The sequence below is a fragment of the Mixophyes fleayi genome, chromosome 8 (assembly GCF_038048845.1).
Source record: "Mixophyes fleayi isolate aMixFle1 chromosome 8, aMixFle1.hap1, whole genome shotgun sequence".
NCBI classification, from domain to species: Eukaryota; Metazoa; Chordata; class Amphibia; order Anura; family Limnodynastidae; genus Mixophyes; species Mixophyes fleayi.
Genome location: NC_134409.1, coordinates 3,959,007 through 3,979,480, shown reverse-complemented (window position 1 = coordinate 3,979,480; position 20,474 = coordinate 3,959,007). Strand labels below are relative to the sequence as shown.

The following is a 20,474-nucleotide window of genomic DNA, read 5'->3' as shown; positions in this document are numbered from 1 at the left end:
TTATCGCTGCAATTTATCATTACAGTCTCTCCGAGACCGCTGAGGGGGAATAAGCTACTTCTGTGATACTGCCCCGGAGCGTTAATGGTTAACGTACCATCTTCCTGTCTCGAAAACCGTTTTTGACAAACATAACGCTTATCGCCCTATGATACTTATACCCCTTGGTTTACACTACAACAGGTCGAAAGGAGAGGAGTGCTCTGTTTGAGAGTGATACAATTATATCCTGGTTTATGGGCAGCACGGTGGCTCAGTGGTTAGCACTTCTCCCCATGTTTGCGTGGGTTTCCTCCCACACTCCAAAAACATACTAGTAGGTTAATTGGCTGCTATTAAATTGCCATTTGTCTCTCTCTCTCTCTGTGTCTATGTTAGGGGATTTAGATGGTAAGCTCCAATGGGGCAGGGACTGATGTGAATGAGTTCTCTGTAAATGCTGCGGAATTAGTGGCGCTATATAAATAAATGGATGATGATGATGATGATTAGGGTCAGGAGGAGTTGTGCAAAACATAACATCCTAGAAGTGTGTTATTTCCACAGTATCCACAGTTGGGTAACTGAGAGAAGAAGGTAATAGTAGTGTTTATAAAGACCCAGATGTGTTACATAACTCTATACAGTTGGAGAGCGAGGTGCTGATTTACATTTATTAAGTTTGTTATTTTGGGAACGTCTGAAGGTTCAGCCCAGGAGGAGTCTTGTGATCAGGAGGGATCATTGTGGGGTGCAGTGTAGTGAATACATCCACACTTAGCTTTTAATGTGTCAGACAACTGGGTAACATTCATTGGTCACTCACTGTTCTTAAACATATGTGAATTCTAATCCATCGAGTGTTTGTGTGTGTGTGTCACTCTGACAGTGTCTCTGCGTGTCACTGTCTCTGTGTCGCTGTGCAGATGTCTTCAGACTCCAGTCAGCTTTTGTTTCCAATGTCCGTGTAACTGTAATAATAACCATGCTTTCTGCCACGTCTAATCACACGTATGTCTTATTCTGCAGGTGAGCCGATCTTTATCCGGAAGCCGGATGACCAGATTGGAATATCAGGTGGCGTGGCCTCTTTCGTGTGCCAGGCCACGGGGGATCCTAAGCCACGTATCACCTGGATGAAGAAGGGCAAGAAAGTCAGCTCCCAGCGCTTCGAGGTATTTGTCAGTTCTGTGAGCAAGCCCCGCCCCTTCTATCTGTCGCTCTATAATGAGGTCTGATATGGTGCTGCAGAATGTTAGAGAGAGATCGAGCCCGTGTAACGGCTGACGCCCGCTCTCTCCTGACCCGTCCCCTGTCACACTTGTAGGTCACTCTCCGCTCTCAGTATCACTGATAAGCAAATGGGATCTATTCATATAAAATGAGAATTGTACGCTGCCTGGCAGACTCACAAAGATTAAATGGGTTTCAGTTAAATAATTGTATCAGTCAGTATTATGGAATTAAATAAACTGGGAGTGAGTTGAGGAATTAGCTATTTTGTATCTGATGGTCTCACTGCTCCCGTTTCTCTGTCTCTGTCAGTCCCTGTTGTCTTATTTCTCAGTTCCTGAGGGCTGACTGTCTCTCAAACACTAGTGTCTGTCTACCCTCCAGAGTTTATTTCCATCTCTTTCTCCCATCAGTGTAACCTCTTTGCATTGTGTCTTTCATGGTGCTCTGAACCCGTTCGCTGTTTCCTGTGCCCCTGTTTGTAGGTTTGTTCTGCCTCCTATCGCATTCATTTTACACAAATTGTTACACACAAACAGGCAGGACAGGAAGTGGGCAGAGCTAGAACATTCTGTAGCCAATGAGATCACTACAACATTAACAGCCGGACAAAGTATTTCAGCTCAGCCAACTCCTGCATAGTGGGAGGGGCTAGTCCGACATGTAGCCAATCAGAGCATATAAACATGCAGAGTAGTGAACGGCTCCTGTCACCCCTATAGGGGAAGTTTGTGGTGTGAAAAGCGTCTCTATATGGTCTAGACTTCATACATCCAAAGTCAGAGTACATTCTGTGATCTCCTGGATGACTGACGGTGACATTTCTGTTCCTTAGGTCATAGAGTTTGACGACGGATCAGGGTCTGTCCTTCGAATACAGCCTCTCCGTGTACATAGGGATGAAGCGATATACGAGTGCACAGCGACCAACAGCGTGGGCGAAATTAACAGCAACGCCAAGCTCACCGTCCTGGAAGGTAGGAAACTGTCGGTGTTCATTCGTTACATTGTGATCATAGCAAAAAGTCCCAGCATACCCTACACGGCTAATCAAGTGTCCTAGGTCTGTGTTTCCGTAAGAGGTTCTGCAGCAGCCGAGATGTTTCTCTATAATGCCAAGGACACCAGAGACAGATCTGGATGAGTGAGAATCTCTTCTATCTAAGGGGGAGATTCAATTAGCCGCGTTGTTCCTCAGGACATTGCGACTGCGTATTTGTACCGTTATGATGGTAAATTCTCCTCTGGTTTTCTTCACCCCATAGAGGAGCGAGGAAAATCAGCTGAGATTCCTTGTAAAAATCCTGCGGTTCCTGGGAACATCGCGGCTCATCCAATCTCCCCCTAAGTCTGCAATTTTGTATCTCAGGAACTTTCCCCGACTAGGTCAAACATCCAGCAAAACGTTACATTGTTTCTCTGTGTACAGAGCAGTATTACAGTATTAGCAGCATCTCATCCCAGCCACCTTGAATGTGAGATCCTTTACGGAGGGGTCAGGACATTGTAGGTATCTCTCTCCTGTAATTACTCTCCAACAGCCCAGAACAGCGTCCGATCGAACTGGATGCGTCCTTGGGCTCCCAGGGCTCTGTCATGCGTGACAAATGCTTCCTCCCAGGCCCACTAGAGGGACAGGATCTGAGCTGCGCACATTGATCTCGCAGCTGCCACCGGCCCCCGCTTACCTGCACTTCCCCGAACAGATGATCCCAGCAAAATATTCTACATGAACAATAATTAGTTGATTGAAAAAGCATTTTCACTACTTGATGATCTCCTCTCATCGCTGTGTAGTACAGAGGTGAACATTTTAATGTAAATCTCCCCGAACCAGGATAGTGAGGTGTCCTCCTAGGTCCGGCAGATGCAGGAGTTAGCTGTGATTAGTTAGTTGTTTGTATAAACATATTTATCAGATATATTAGATGTCTGTGCATTGTATTATGGTAAAAATAGCGATATTAAAGATCTGAACTTCAGGAGAGTTACATTGGTTTATATAAAGAGGTCTGAGCTATAAGTACATGATTGTACAATTGTCCTTGTTAAAAATGATTTCAGTACTCTATACAATGCGGAGAGCATTCTGGTGATCCATATATATTACAGTGCACTATCTAGTGACCAAAGTACAATACAGAGAGCAGGTTAGTGACCCATGTACAATACAGAGAGCATTCTAATGACCCAAGTACAATAGAGAGCATTCTAATGACCCGTGTACAATACAGAGGGCATTCTAATGACCCGTGTACAATACCGAGGGCATTCTAATAACGCGTGTACAATACAGAGGGCATTGTAGTGACCCGTGTACAATACAGAGGGCATTGTAGTGACTTGTGTACAATACAGAGAGCACCATCATGACCAATACACAAAACACAGTGCATCTAGTGACCACTATTGAAGGCCAATGTCCTGGAGGCCATTATATAATGCAGCCCCCCCAGATCTGTATCTATATAATTGACAAGCAGCCTCCTGTATTCAGGCCTCCCTTATAAACCTCCCTCTATTAGTCTTAGGTTTCCGCGGCGGCTCAGTAATCTCCCCACATATTCCAGACACGTCCGGGGATCTCACCTTCCTGAAGACTTCTAGAGTTGTTTGATAAAAGTGAGTTTAGAGCATTATCTCGCTGTTTAGATTCCAAGCTCCCTGGGATTGATACTTCAGTTACACAGCGTTTACCTCCATATGCGATCCACTTATCCTCTATGCATTATGTATACACCCTGTAACATCCCCGTTACCAGCTGCATGCGTGGTTAGCAATGTAAATACCTTCATTTATCTGCCTGAGACAGGAGGGAGACTGAAGCAAGACAGCTACGTGCTGATATACCTTTTATGTGCTGGCTTCTCCAGCCAAGAAGGGGTTAACCTGCGTCCGTGTAATTACAAAACCTGTGATGGTCATCAGCTCTGAACCGAGTCCTGGTGACCCTGGTATTAGTGTGCTGGAACAGAGGAGACAGCTCAGCGACTGCTGGAACAGAGTTCCTGTCCCTCTGCTGAGAAGAGGGGGCCTGTCTGCACCTTCTGAGTAATTGAAAATTACTTCTCCCGTTGATGAAGTTTGGGGGGGGGGGGGGGGTTGCAGAAACACTGTCTCTTTTTCCTTCTTTTCCTTCTGGGCAGCCGATAAAATGAATTATACATGAGTCATATTGAACATTTTCTGTCTTTTTCAATTATGACCTGGAGCGGTAGAGAAACAGACTCCGCTTGCGTGCCTGGTGGGGGGGCAGAGCGAGCTGTGAGCAAGCGAGGGCCGTGACACAGATTCCCCAAGGTGAGCTTCAGAGCAGCGTTGTGAGCACACTGATGTGCTGTGCAGCAGTTTGAGATCTACACGGCTTAGGCGCGGTACTGGGAGCTTATGGGAGTGAAGGGCAGAGTTTATAGATACACGGCGCAGTTTCATCTCACCGGAGAACGACGCTCGCGGTGCCGAGCGGGAGATCCTCTCATCATCTGACATCTGCCCCCTGCATCCCGCATATACCACATTCTTGCATCGTTTGGCAGCATCAACACTTGTTCTATTCAACACAATCGTGCAATCTTCCCAACAGCCCTACTCCTATGACCTGCTCCGTATTCCAATGTACCGATCCGTGGCTTGGTCTTACATCTGTATGTAGCTCTCTGGTTTTATCCAACTTTATTCATCTCTCCCCATGGTGGTTACAAATCTTCTGACCCACTTAACTCTCACCGCACAGACAACAGCATTTAAAGCTGTGTTTCTGAACTTACACCCACAGACACACAACCAATAATTCTGTTCTAAGTCTTTATGTTTATAATGCTTTACTGGCTCCCTAAAGTCTGGTTACTGGATTAAACATTGTTGTGTTAGTGTAAAACATGTTTGTTTATGGTAAATTGTATCTGCAAACAAAAGCCTTCACAGTGCACCCAGTACATGTTTTTAAGTTATATCTTTATATACGATAATATCTTTATATGCAACGGCTATTTCACTTAGTTTATATTTCTGCTGCCTTCTTGGGGGATAAATGAGTGAACTGCAGTAGATTCATCTTGAGATTTCGCCTGACCTATATAAAAGGAGAGAGCACAGTCTCACATTCCCATTGCTCCATCAGAACTTGGATAGCAGCCAGGGTTGCTGTTAGTGTTACATTGTTGTAACAAAGTTGCAGCGCTGTAAAACAGGATGGTGGCAGACAGGCATTTTTCCAGCTAGAGAAGCTCAAATTGCTCCACGCTGATGCCTTAAGTTGGGTGGAGACACCCCTGCAACATTTTCTGAGGCTAATTTCTCCTGTGTGACACAGGATGAGCGTTCTCCTTTCATGTCTACGTGTCCGTATGGAGTGATTGGCTGGATGAAAAACTGCTCGTCTGACACCAGCCTGAGAAGCTGGTATGTTTAAATGTAACTTCATCTGTGTTTTCATTTTAACAATAAAGCAGCAGAAGGAGCAGTAATCTTGGTAAGCATAAGAGGGCACTTCTGACCGGGGAGATATAGGTGATGAATTACACTTTGCCAAACGGAGACACATATTAAAACCAAAGTAAATAGCACCACCCAGTCTTGTGTTGCCAGAGTTTCGTGATAGGTCAGAAGTTCCTGGTTGTGTTGGCAAGGCATGCTTGGACTTATAGTGCCACAGGTTTGCAATCTGTCCCGTAACATGAATACAGTACATGGGAATATATGAACCAAGGTAATTATTGGTGTTCCTGGACTATATGTACAACTTATGTCAGTGAGGAGTGAGGATATGTATAGTTTTCCAATTATTATCTTGTAATCCACTTTCTAAACCTCAAAAGAATTTATTTCCACCATTAATAAATGCAAATCATTTTCTCTTTCTGTGAGCTGTAGGGATGTATAACACAAAGATGCTGTAATGTTATTGTATCCGTGAAGGGCTAAATGGCCGCAGCTGTTCATATCTCCCCAAAACTCAACAATAAATTGCAGCATAGAATAAAAACACAACAATTATATTAAAACACGGTGTAAAATACAACATAAACTGCAACATAGTATAAAAACACAACAATATACTAAAACACAGTATAAACAGTTTGACAGTTTGTATTCTTGAAGCTGTAGATCATTGTGTGTCTGTTTCAGGGTGTCGGCTGCGTTACCATTTGTGTTTATTACACATTATGTTTGTGTATTATAAGTAATAACTACTCCTAAAGTATTAAATTAATTTTAGGATTCCGTGACCTGTGTAAGAGGACGGGGTTCACAGCCGCTGTTCCTTTATAGGGTCACAGAATTTGGTGACTTCTAATGTCCATATGGTATGGGCTATATTAGATCATGCTATTTCTTATGTTTGCATACTCTAGCACACACATATAACATATAGACACATATGTCCACAGCCACAGAAGTGCCTAGTAATGTATACTGGACACATTGCCCTGTCGAGTGCGCCAAATGATTGCAGCGATAGGAATTTGCGTTATCTCTGCTTCCTGTGCTCTGAATATACCACATTTATAGGATAAAGTAACATTGCAGCCAATCCCAGGGCGTGGGGGCGAGATGTATAAACGTCTATGAATAATACAGTTGTTTGGAGTCTCTTAACACACGAATATGCTGGATTATTGTTAATATATGTTGGATATTTCAGGTCACCTCAAAGTTCCGTGGCTGCTATATAATGACTCTGAGTCTGGGACCGTGTCTCAATACAGCACCAGACAACTCGGCGGTGACTTGTAATATTCCTATAACACTCACACGGTCAGCCAGTCCACATGTAGTCATGTCACAGTCTGTCTGGAGATTACATACAGATACACATAGTATGAGCTAGGGATGGGTTTGTACCGTCAGTAATGACATACTCGGCATCGCTGTCTTGTCACCGCCATCATCCGATATTCCAATCACAATTCCAGTTTTAGGACAATGTTTATTGTAGCGAATCCTGGGATATATACTTTTTTGAATATTGTGGTATAGTTTTGGGGTCGGTCACTTTTTTAAAAATTATGATGATATTTAGAGATATAGCAAGTTTACAATCCCTCTTACAAAGTCCTATTTACAAACAGGAATAAGAAACAATAGGGACAGGATATGTGACTGCCGGTCAGATTTACACTCGTGTAAACGGCCATTATCTTTACAGCTACAGATTCAGAAAGACGCCAAACTTGAGTGGGTGAAAATAGCATTTTCATAAACCGTTATTGGATTTAATTCTTTTGTTTCTGTTCTATACAACAAAGAGAAGGTTTCCCTTGTAAATCTGATATGTGCCTTCAGGAAGCTTATCTCCTAGATGTTGGGATCAGCCACGTGACCAGGTTCTGTGGCCGTGGGACAGGACTGCTGTGTACGTTGTAGTCAGGTTTGTAGACTCTGACACATTAGATTTGGCTCATGTGCTGTTTACTGAACAAGGTTTACAATGAAGCACTTGGTGTTTGCAAATAGAAGAAGAGTCTATAATAAATGAGAATTTTCTCTTAACGTGCACTTAGATTTGACCTTCTGTGTACACCCTATAATAAAACGTTTTATTGTCAGTTTTCTATCATTCCTGCCTGTCTTTATGTGTAAGACATGGGCTTGGCTTACGTAATGCCACAATATGACGTCCTGTTTATAGAATACGCATAATGTGATCCTTTTTTTCATGACTGAAGCAGCTTTCTCCATTTCTCAAAAAGAATATCTACAAAACATTACATATAATAACATTTTCAGATTCTGCAATTTTTCTTAATTACCCCCAGGGGCTGGCTGGCAGATTGTAGCCTGGTGGGCAACACTCAGGTCTGTAACTTGTTAGGAACAATTTAAAAGAAAAAAAATGCATGTGGCCCAGCCCAAGATAGCCCACTATGGGGCCGACCCAGGGAGCAGATGCCCCTGCCCAGCAAGCTTCTGATTGCTCCCCTTGATGATCATTGGACAAGAGGATGATTAGTGCTGCTACCTCGTAGCTCTGAGGTCGGGTTTTTTCTGGCCAGGGCGCTATCTGCCTGGAATTTATTTGGGTTTTCTTCCACAGTTCAAAAACACATGTTGGTAGTTCAATTGGCTTCTCTGTAAAAATTGTCCCGTGTCTGTGTGTGTCTGTGTGTGTCTGTGTGTGTGTGTGCGCGCGCGTGTCTGTGTGTGTGTGCGCGCGTGTGTGTGTGCGTGTCTGTGTGTGTCTGTGTGTCTGTATGTGTGTCTGTGTGTGTGTGTGTCTGTATGTCTGTCTGTGTGTGTGTGTGTGTGTGTGCGTGTCTGTGTGTGTGTGTGTGTGCGTGTGCGTGTCTGTGTGTGTGTGTGTGTGTGTGTGTGTGCGTGTCTGTGTGTCTGTCTGTGTGTGTGCGTGTCTGTGTGTCTGTGTGTGTGTGTGTGTGTGTGTGCGTGTCTGTGTGTGTGTGTGCGCGCGTGTCTGTCCTGGGGAATTAGATTGTAAGCTTCACTGGGAAAGCTACATGTGATTGATTTGCAATATATAAATAAAAGAGAATAATAATAGATAATGACCTACTGATATTAAGACCTTTGTACCATTGGTGGAATCCTAGAGCCAACTGAACAATAAGTATCCGATATAAATAGATATAAATGATAGGATCAGATCGGTTATAGATTGACAACATCACAGTTTTCCTGTAAGTTCCATTAAATGTAAATTCCACCTTATTCTCCAGGCAGATTTGTTAATTGTCGTTGACATTAAGATCTGTACACAATCTGCTGTTTAGGACATTTTAGACCTAATTGGCTGGAAATCTCATTGGGCCAATAATATCTGATCTGGGTCTATCATATGGGGATCGGGACGGATGACAAATGTGGATCTGGCTGTGTATGATGTAATGGTATTGTACGTGGTAATGGTGGCATGTTGGAGTATACATGCGTGGACGCGGTAATGGTGCCGTGATGGATATAGCCATGCAGCCTTAGTGCCGGTTATCTGGATGTCTCAGACTGGCCACATGTGTATAATTGTATCTCATGCAGTGGGTGGAGCTTCTATTGTATCCAAGGCCAATCAATGCTTGAATAGTGGTATTCTCTAAAGTTAGACTGTCCCTTAAAGGGATGTTAAAGTCTGACCCATTGTACAACTAGAATACACTGTGGTCGGCTGTGACACCATGTTCTCCAGGAATCTGTTCTCTGCCTCCGCAATCATCGGGGATAAACCTTGTGGACACTGTTTGTACATTTCTAATCACAATCATTGTAATATAAGATAGATAGAAAACATAGTTACCCAAATTTGTAGCTATGAGGATTAGAAATTGTATCCTTTCTATAATGCACAAAACCTATTTGCGAGAGGAACAATACTTCAAATGTTCCAGTGCTTTTTGCTCTCTCACATCCGGCATTTGCCTATAAGGGAGAGAGAGAAAAAAATAATTTTCTCTCGGAAACTTTCCAATTTAATCACAAATTGCCCTTGTGGAAAGCACTCATTACTTCGTCAGAAAACTCATTCCAGGCCCTGATTTACTCTTTCAGTAAATAGGAAACGCCATTACAAATATCAAGTAATCATTAATAAGTCTTGTTTGCATATTTCAGGCATAGAGACACTCATCTGATTAGCTGCAAACTCCCATTATGTATGTGTGGATAATAATCTCATTTGTAGACCTTTTGTTTCCCACTAAATAACTCCACTCTCTCCGTAGACTCATATATTTCATATGTACTTGGTTCTTGATTCGCCTGTGTGATTAAATTCAGGGCTCCAAATTAGTACAAAGAAAGACTCCTGTGGCTTTGGGTTGGTCAGATTCCGTCCACACATCTGAATGTGTAATAATTTCTTAGAATATGTTTGTGGCTCCTTTATACCGTGTCTCTAAGTGCGGACGTCACGCCTGCTTCTTCCTTAAATGTCACCTGTCATTTATAATCGCAACCCCAAATTACTGACCCCTTGTGCTGTAATCTTAGATTATTTCATTCAAGGAACCCGATGCAGAAAGTGTTATTGATTAACTATCCGGAGATACCAACCTGTCTCTGATTGCAGTATAACTCCATCAATTACTCGTAATTACACTTTAAACTGCAGGGTTCTATGAGGATGTAATTACATTTCCTCCTGGGTGAGTGCTACAGTCTATATAGAACTCTGGTCGCCAGATCGGCTTTCCTAATAGGGTGCAAACATGGGGAAACCCGTATAAACGGTCACATAGACTGTGCAGAAACCACTGCAGCAGAGAAATCATGGCCAAGAATCTCATAAACGCATAGAAACTGCCCTGAGAGTTGGGTGCTGCTCATCTAATCTCAACCATCTCATCTCTGTCATTTTTGAGCTTTATTAGATCTATCAACTAAGTAAATACAGCTGAAGGGAAGTCATTTACAAATTCCAATGTTCTTGATGGGAAAAGTCCAAATTACTTCGCTGTCCCTAAAAACTTGCTGCTCCCCTCATTATAGGCGGGCATCTCATGATGGTGTTTATAAATGTCGTCATACTAGCACCTTGCGCTTGTTCTATGCCGTGTCTAGCCCAGTGTAGGACGAGAGTCTTAGGGGTATATTTACTAAACTGCAGGTTTGAAAAAGTGAAGAATTTGCTTATAGCAACCAATCAGATTCTAGTTATCATTTATTTAGTGCATTCTACAAAATGACAGCTAGAATCTGATTGGTTGCTATAGGCAACATCTCCACTTTTTCAAACCCGCAGTTTAGTAAATATACTCTTTAGCGTCAGTATTTATGTCATAAGCGCTGTTTACCTTTTATTGCAAATATATATAAGCCCAGCCCCATTTTTTCTGTTTTATAGCCATCGGTGTTCTACTAAATACCATTTGTTGTAAATTAATTTGAAGAATAATTTCCCACTGTCCCCAGCGGAGAGGGTACTGCATTGACTTCTCCCAGATTATCCTCAATAATATTATTATTTTTACAACACATCAATTTATGGTAAGAAGGATCAGTCCTACTACCCAAAATGTTGTTTTTAATGTGAAAAAAAAAATTTCAGCGCAGTAACTCTTTAACGCCCACAAGCATTAGACGGTGAGGACCCTCGACTCTGTTAAAGTCCGTTCCCATCCTGTAATGTTGTCACATAGTGGGTTTAGAGCCTGTTTTCTTTACGCTTATCAAGTGACAGACTTGACAGACAAGCACAATAGGCGGCTTATCCGCGGTAAATCACCATGTAACTACCACAATCCAGACTGCTGTATAGAAGTAAAGCTGCAATCATTGTTTACCGGCTCTTCTTCTGCAATATAAAATGTTACATTTAATATAGGATACTCTCCTGCAACAACAAGCTAAGCAGTGGTAGCAAGACAGGCCCCGTGGGATTCCACTGCTTCACGGTGATGAATGGTTCTCATTACAGATTACTCTCTGCTTTCTTAATGTTAAATAATTCTATATCCGTTTACAATATTTTTGTCCATTGTGAACTGCGTCTGGCTGTTTTCTCAGCACCTCAGCATAAGAGGCAATGTCAGAATGCTTTGCCAGCTCCATAAATATTGCATCCTCTTGCTCCCCTTGATCTACATCCTGAATGTCTTCCTGAAAGAAACAGATTTGTCAATGATAAACGTTTGACAGTTATAAATGATAGTGGCGAGGTGGTTCGCCTGCATTGTGTCCTTGCTCGAAGCTCTGTTCCTGCATCGTGTGTGTGTTACCTGCCTCCCAATTCGTGATCTGAGGGGGGGGGGGGGGGGGCTGTACGCTAAACCAGGACATGTGACAGCTTCCTAATGGGGGGGACAAGAGACTTATTATAAAGTCAATGTATTAGCACTTAAAGGGAAGGCAAAAGTCGAATTTAAAAAGAAAGTAAGAAAATGCATATGCCATTTATCAGTCAGAATTCTTTCTGCTATTTCCTTGTGTATAACCCAATATACACATTATAGCCATGCGCATAGGCAAACCAATGGGGGGTTTCCTAGTGCCTGGAACACCCCCCATCCACCTTCTAAGCCTGGGGCACTGTATAATTGAGGTGGTTGGACCCTGCCCCCGTTTCACACGGCTTTGCTTGAAAAGGGAGAGCTGTGTGCACCTAACAGTAGTGCACACAGCATTGCCCATGTATATTATAGGGATAGGAAGAGTTGGAGAGCAGCCAAGCACTGTCTAATATTATAGCCACGCCCCCATGCATGCTGGTCACGCCCACTGGTGGCGTGGTGTGGAAACCCCCCTCTACAAATCCTGCATTTGCCCCTGATGTGTGTGTATTCATTATAATAAAACGTTCAATGTTGACCGTTTTAAGAGCGCAGTTCGCTTTTTGCGGCACATTGTAAGTGCACACAAGAATCACAGAATGGCGCACCTGGCATGTAAACACAAACCTGTTTTCTGCTCATTATTTAGCGAACTCTGCAGTTTGATTTTGTAACAATTTGTAAAAGCGCAATAGCTGAATATTCTCACCAGTCTATCTCTCTATTATCCCGTGACTAATGCTGATTACACCCCCCCCCCCCCCTCTGTTCTCCTACGCAAGGAAGAGGCGAGGTGTGTAATGAGCCCTCCGGCTAAGGACAGCACTATAGTGGTTTATGTGAGATGTGACTGACGGCTGACAGGCTGTTTAATGAGCTTTGTGTACATAGACGTAGACTGAACTGCGCAGTTTAGTTTAATTATCTTTTATTTGTGGGTGCGTTTATATGTAGCATGTGTGTTTATGTTTATGATATGAGGGATTAACTTACATTAGTCAAAATATTATCAAATACATTTTATTTAAAAGACAAACTTCTTCCTGAAAATTTAACTGTGCAAATGACTTGGAAGGAAGTTTTGTATGTTTTGCAGAACCGAAGCGACTGATATATAAAAGGAAAACAGTTTGTCACTGCTAATTAGAGACCCTATTAAAAAAAAAAAATGGGAGCATGGAGATGAGAGGTGCAGTTTTAATTAGCCACGATGGCTAATTATCCTGGACTCCAGAGAGCTGTTGACAGTTGGAGAATAATAATCTCCGGGGCACTGAATGTTATAAGTGACCGGAGCCGACCTCCAGTTTTCTGTCCAGAGTGCTGATCCCTTTTGGTGCCAGATTCCACTTTATACTCATTATGTCCATTATTCGGCACCAGAGGGTCTTTTTTTCTTGAAATTTCTGATTTTCCGTGAAGGTTGAAAGCTCTGATCTTGTCGGTTTCCTGGTCACGTATCTTTAAGGTCCGTTGAGAGCTGATCTCTTAGTTGATTATTGATCCGTCCAATCTTCTATGAAGTGACGTATTTAGATGACTCGTTGTTATAACTCTTCCTGATCCTTGGCTCCATTAATGGAAGATCAGAAACTATTAGGAGTCAGTTCATGACCTTTCGATATAGAAGGAATAGAATGGGGATAACCCTCCTCTAACCTTCGAAAGGGCCGCACTTTACCCTTAATCTCAGTAATAAGTTAAAACAATACATTTAATCGGAAAAAGAGACCCCGATCTTTAATAACACATCAGCAGGTATTTTATACAAGTGTTACAAGATATAACAAGCATATCTGACAATACAGCAAAAGGGAGCCAGGGGCCGCAGTGGAAGGCTCAGAGGGCCGGATGAGGCCCTAGGGCAGTGATGGCTAACCTGTGACACTCCAGGTATTGTGAAACTACAAGCCCCAGCATGCTTTGCCAGTTATCAGCTAGTTATCTACTGGCAAAGCATGCTGGGGCTTGTAGTTTCACAATGCCTGGAGTGTCACAGGTTAGCCATCACTGCCCTAGGGCCACCTTTTGGCCACCACTGGTATATAGAGTGTGTATATCTATAATGATGCCGCCCAGACACTGACCGCTCTCCCAGAATACTGTGCAAATCTCTTATCTCATCAGCTCGGTGATGGATATAAATGGACCAATCATATGAGGGGTGAGATTAGCAGAAGCCTTTTCCTTCTACCCCTCTGTATTTATTGCAGCCTCACCGGTCTAACCTCTGGGCCAGCAATCCCTTCATGGCATGCGATTCTACAAGTTTATTTTAACCTCCAGCGCAGCAGTCTCAAAACGCCATCAAGCCGGCATATTCTATCAAGTTTATGGTGCGCGGCGGTGGCCTGCAGACCGCATCCGTCGTCCTGAATGTGACGAGGCGAGAGCGGAGAGATGCTGTATGAAACGCACCGTGACTCTGCGCGCTGTCACCGCGTGACCTGCGCTTTCTTTACCGGTTCATCCATTATGCCTGGATGGAAAAAATAAAGTACTTTCGTTATCTGAAAAGTCGTTTTCCATTGTAAAGGTTTGTGGGGGCTCTAAATTCTAGATTCCAAAATTCCCATTTTTTTCGCCCCAGTTATATTTTTTGTTTAGAGTTGGTTTGAAAGTAAACAAAGTTCCTTGGTTCCTAAATTGTTTATGCCTGTAGGTAATCAGTTTATTGGCTGACTTGTTCACGTGTCAGTAAGATCACTACAATTATACACACGTATTGGTCTGCGGGGTTATCCGTACCTCTGTGTTCCAGGCAGACATTAATCCAGCATAATATTGTGTCAGTAACGCACTGTTCCTCTCAGTACATTTTTATACATTTCTCAGTGAAAAAAATAAATAAATCAATTTTCAAGGGTTACCAACCCTGTGTGGAAGAGGATGAATCCGGTAATTAATTTATAGTGTAAAGACATCAAGAGAAGTGGAGAGCACAGGAAAACATAACTATTAAAGGAAGAGGGCATTGTTTGTTAATGTACCCGCGCAGGGTGACACGGAGGACGCCATTGACGTTAAATGTGTCTGTTGATTCTTGCTAAAGAGCAACTTTGTTTTCCTTTATTGTTGCAAAGTGCAGAATAATGAACCTTGCTGTACAACAAGAGCGAGGTGTGAGGTCAGGTTTGCCTTTTGTTGTCGGTCCTTGTAATATGAAAAGCTCTTCTCTTACCTGCACATAACTCTACAGGAATATGAAGATAGAACAGGGAAATTAAATCACATTGCAGTGGCGCACGCAGTTGGGGTTTCTGGGTCTCCAGAAACACCCCCCCCCTCCGCTAAAAAGTGCCCTACAAGTGCCCTACTGTAGTATACAGCAGCCGCGGCGCTGTCTAAGAAGCGTCCGCGGCGGTGCTGTATTGTATACAGCACCGCCGCGGACGCTTCTTTGACAGCGCCGCGGCTGCTGTATACTACTGTGCAGCCAAAACGGCGCTGCCGCGCATGCGCGGCAGGTCTCTAGATTTATTTATTTTTTCCGGGGGCGGAGGAAACCCCCCCTGAAAAATCCTCCGTGCGCCCCTGCATTGGATATGATTAACGCAGAATTTCACAATTCTGAAAGTGTCTGTGACTAATAGACTCTCCCGTCACCCGGAAACCATTGTTTCAAGTCAGGGATCACAATGAACGGGGGGCGGTGGAATATTTGTCCGTAGTCATTTACAGTGAGGGCGTGCCAAAGCTCTGAACGTCTCGAAGTTACTTGTTTTTCTGCCGTATCACTTGCTCCAGCTACAGGGATAGTCTAACTCCTGAGTCCTAGTGATGGCAGCCTCGTATGCATGCTATAACATGTGTCTGCAATTGTACAAATGTCCGTTATGTACAGTAGACATTAAGGAAAGCCTAATAAATGTTTTTCCAAGGGAAAAAAATATATCAAGAAAAACATTTTTTAAAAAATGTCCATGTATAATCAGAAAATAATATATTATTGACAGAGAACATTAATTGCTTAATTCTTTTTTTCTGTGTGTTCTTTTGAGATTTTATATTCCAGGTAGGTATTGTACGTATCCTGCAGGGTCTGGTCTAGTAAACCTACACCGTAGTCATCACCACACGTATCTTTAGATACGTTCCTTGTTGACTTTGTGTCTATAGAGAGCCGAGTTACGTGCGGTTTATAACAAATGCACAATGCGCTTAGTGTGTGCAACTTAATGGCTCAGAGACTGGTGCCAGCTCCGAGGATTCTGGTTTATCTCTCAGGACATGAAGCCTCAAAAAACTAGCATAAAAGTTAGTTATATAGGATGAGCCCCTTCAGTTTATTTGTTGTATTTCATCACAAAACATGTCTGAGTGATGTCATCCACGTAGGGAGAGCATTTGTATAAGAAGACAGAAGTCTGGATTGGACAGGCACAATTGGGAATTCTTAATGATAAACACAGAATAGATGGAAACTAGCAGTGATATTGTGGTAAAGGTGGGGGAGGGGGGTTACTGGGATGTTGCATGATCCATTCATCATTACATTTATGATCAACAGCTCGGACGAACATGTTACATGCGAGACATAGGATATGATGTCTGAGGGTCATCACATTTCTATCAGCAACAATGAATCCTCTCTCTGAGACATATTATCCAACAGACTAGACCAAGGATACAAGGTTCTGTCTCTCTCTCTCCCTGGTACAGCTGTGCACGTTATAAATACATTGTATTAAGCATGAAAATGCGATTTTTATTGATCAGTTATGTTGTGCTTTATGTAGAGTAGATTACGTCTGTGCTACTGGGAGTTGGCAGAACAGATGGAACCGTCAGGAGAGTATTACTGTCTCCCGGCGGCATTTATTCAGCTGAACAGACCGAGACGCACAGGGAAGGAAGGTACAGACAGAAATGATTGGGCTGAGCGCTGTATGGTGGATATCGGTGGAGGGAATGAGCTGAGCATGTTTTTAGAATTTCCTTTGTAAAATTTGTCCTTTATATAATCCAGACTAGGTGTATGGAGCCCAGAGGCTGGCTGTGCACACTGGGACTTGTAGTCCTGCTTCAACTCGCTGGGTCTAGGCTGTGGTGTGCATCTTCAATGGCATTACTGTACTTTTCGTGAGTTATAGAACAATGAAATGTCCATTTTTAACGTTATTGTTTTTTGTTTCTAAATAATGCACAATATGAATAAATGGGGAGATTTGGGGCGATTCTGTGTTTTGGGGAGGAGACGGATTCCAGTAATGTTTGGCTCCCTCCCAAGTTATAATAATGAACATACATTTGGCAGCTTCCATTGAAATACGCAGCCAGCTCAGTTTGACAAAAAGTGTTTACAGGAAATATACATGAATGTAGCGTCTATGCCCGCCTAGGGGACCTCACGCCAGCCTAGGGGACCCCACGCCAGCCTAGGGGACCCCACGCCCGCCTAGGGGACCCCACGCCCGCCTAGGGGACCCCACGCCCGCCTAGGGGACCCCACGCCCGCCTAGGACAACACGCCCGCCTAGGAGACCCCACGCCAGCCTAGGGGACCCCACGCCCGCCTAGGGGACCCCACGCCCGCCTAGGGGACCCCACGCCCGCCTAGGGGACCCCACGCCCGCCTAGGGGACCCCACGCCAGCCTAGGACAACACGCCAGCCCGCGCTACTCCCAGTCTTTGCGCAGAAATGTGGGAAGGACCCAGTTTTATTTGTTTGGAACTATTAGCATTTCCCATAGTAATGGCAGCCACGTATGTCTGGATATGAGGCAGGGTGCATCAGTAGATACCAGGCTGACTCGTGGAAGAGCCGCCAGTGAAGTTAATACTGTATGACGTTCCCAAGTATGTGGTAATTCTGTGCGGCTTGTTCTCTGATATCCTATTCCCAAGACGTTCTTCTAATAATTTTGTGGCAGAAATTAACCGACAGCTCTAACCGCATTTAACTAGTTGCCTCCTATTTCTAGAACTGGGAATAGAACAGAATGTTGGTTAAGATGTAAGAGTTGTAGGAGATCTGTGATTACTTCCTATGTATGCAAATTAAGCGAATTCATTGCATCCTTATATAAATGTCATTTCTTCATTCATCTGTATCACTCATGAATCTGATAAAATGTATCCACCCATCTCTGTATCACTCTGTCTCTTATCCGTCTCCTCCCCTGCTGGGTCTCTGTTCCTTGTTCTCTGTCTAATACCCCCCAATATATGGCACGTGCTTGGTAGAAATGTCGCTTGATTTCTCTGGTAGATGACAGACTGCACATTACACAGGAAACATTACAGGGAATCTGATCTATGAGGAATCGTCACCCGAAACCTCATCTCCCCCCCCCCCCCCCCCACAGGCTCTCGTCACCTAGTTGTTAAAGACTCCGAGCAGGAACGTTACTGACAAATGCAATCTTACATTTGTTTGCTATGAAGATCTGGAACAACAATCATCCCAGATGTTCCAATAAACTAGATCGCCAGCTTCTTGGAGAAAGGAGCTGTTTCCCATACGTATATTCTGCACCCAGTGGGCTTGTCCGCTGTTACGCTACATGGATGCATTTTTGGGACAAATAGTAAACATGAAATACAGTAAATGTTGATAGAATTTGTAGTCAGAAAATGTGAATTTATAGAGACAGATGCACTCTGGCACCAGCTGCTTTCAGTCTGTCCATACGGCTTTTGTCCTAACTGGGTCCCCATGGGGGTTTGTGTAGGGAAGAAACAAGAAGTTCTTGGCAGCGGTTTGTGGACCATTAGGATTAAGGATCTTTGGACTGTACCATTCAAGAGGAAAAGTCTTTTACTGTGTGGGAACTTTACTAGAAACAGATTTGGTTTTGTCAGTAAACATACCAAAGGAATCCTAACAATACTGTGTTATAGAGTGCAAGCTCTTTGGGTCACAATTCATCTGGTTTCAGATGTCCTGTTTTTATATACCTGAAGAGGAAACAAACAAATCAAACAGCAGAAGACCCCCTTTGTGTCCTGCTTTTTTCTGGGACAGTCCATGGTTGGGAATCGAACTCATGACCCCAGCACTGTGAGGCAGATAGTGTATAACAGTTCTGCGGAGAGGAGAGACTAATCCTGAATAATGTACAGATAAAGTATTGTGTAAAGAACTAAAATATGTTTTACACTATATTTTACTTTACAGGGTCCTTCTAGACCCTGGAAGGATGATGTAGCCTAGAAGTGGTTAAACTGTCCCTCTGCTCCTGAATCTCACATCTATTTGTAAATACAGAATTGTGCTGTAAAATGCTGAAGAAGCAATTTGCAATAAAACATAACAGTCTGCTCATTAAAGGCATTAGATATTCCCCCGGCTGAACACAAATGATGTAACGTTGGCTGCCTGCAGTGTGATACAATGTATCCTGGCGGCCACGCGGAGCGGTTCAGGGGGAGAGAGAGACGCAGCGTTTATCTGATCTCTCTACTCTAATGTACAACTGTGCGATGATACCCCCGAGAGTGTGCCAAATATTACCCCTCCTCTAAGTACATTTATATTATGCTGCTGGTTATGTATTTATGTGTTTTATAAATGCCCCTTCTGCATAGATTTGTATGTTTTACTCATTACCAATAGTTATTTTACATTATATTGACCAGACTGAATCACCTTGAAATCTGCGGTACCCCTCGGGGTACACGTGCTACACACATTAGACCGCATGTAACACCGTGGCAGAGCATACTGGTATTTGTAGTTCCACAATAGTCCTGTGAGAGCAGCGACAAGCAGGTAATGGTGTATATATAAAATATATCCAGGGTTATAATAAGGTGCAGGAGGGAAACATTCTACAAAGGAAGAGAAGTATTAGAACACGAGGACATGCACTGACACTGGGGGGAAGAGAAGTATTAAAACACGAGGACATGCACTGACACTGGGGGGAAGAGAAGTATTAGAACACGAGGACATGCACTGACACTGGGGGGAAGAGAAGTATTAGAACACGAGGACATGTACTGACACTGGGGGGAAGAGAAGTATTAGAACACGAGGACATGTACTGACACTGGGGGGGAAGAGAAGTATTAGAACACGAGGACATGTACTGACACTGGGGGGAAGAGAAGTATTAGAACACGAGGACATGTACTGACACTGGGGGGAAGAGAAGTATTAGAACACAAGGACATGTACTGACACTGGGGGAAGAGAAGTATTAGAACACGAGGACATGTACTAACACTGGGGGGAAGAGAAGTATTAGAACACGAGGACATGTACTAACACTGGGGGGAAGGAGGTTCAGAGGAAACTACTTCACAGAAAGAGTAGTGGATAAGTGGAATAGCCTCCATCAGAGGTGGTAGAGGATAATACAGTAGAGCAATTTAAACATGCTTGGGATAGACATAAGAATATCCTTACAAAGAACTAAGGATCACATAGGGTTTGAGGTTACCATAGGTTAAACAATGGGCAGACTAGATGGGCCAAGTGGTTCTTATCTGCCGTCAAATTCTATGTTTTTATGTATAATTCAAAAATCACTAGAGATCAACAGAAATTACCTGGAAAACTGAGGTTTAACCATCTCGGATTGGCAACAATCAGGTCTTG

General features: G+C 43.3%; 1 protein-coding gene across 20 annotated transcripts in view; it reads left to right on the top strand.

The window, feature by feature from the left end:
• Window positions 1-20,474, top strand: part of PTPRF (protein tyrosine phosphatase receptor type F) — a 513,733-nt gene that overhangs the window by 417,260 nt on the left and 75,999 nt on the right. For all 20 annotated transcript variants that reach the window (XM_075181665.1, XM_075181664.1, XM_075181670.1 and 17 more), the window contains 2 exons: window positions 1,009-1,154; window positions 2,048-2,189. In XM_075181665.1, coding sequence (XP_075037766.1) covers window positions 1,009-1,154; window positions 2,048-2,189 — 288 coding nt within the window. The remainder of the gene's footprint in view (window positions 1-1,008; window positions 1,155-2,047; window positions 2,190-20,474) is intronic.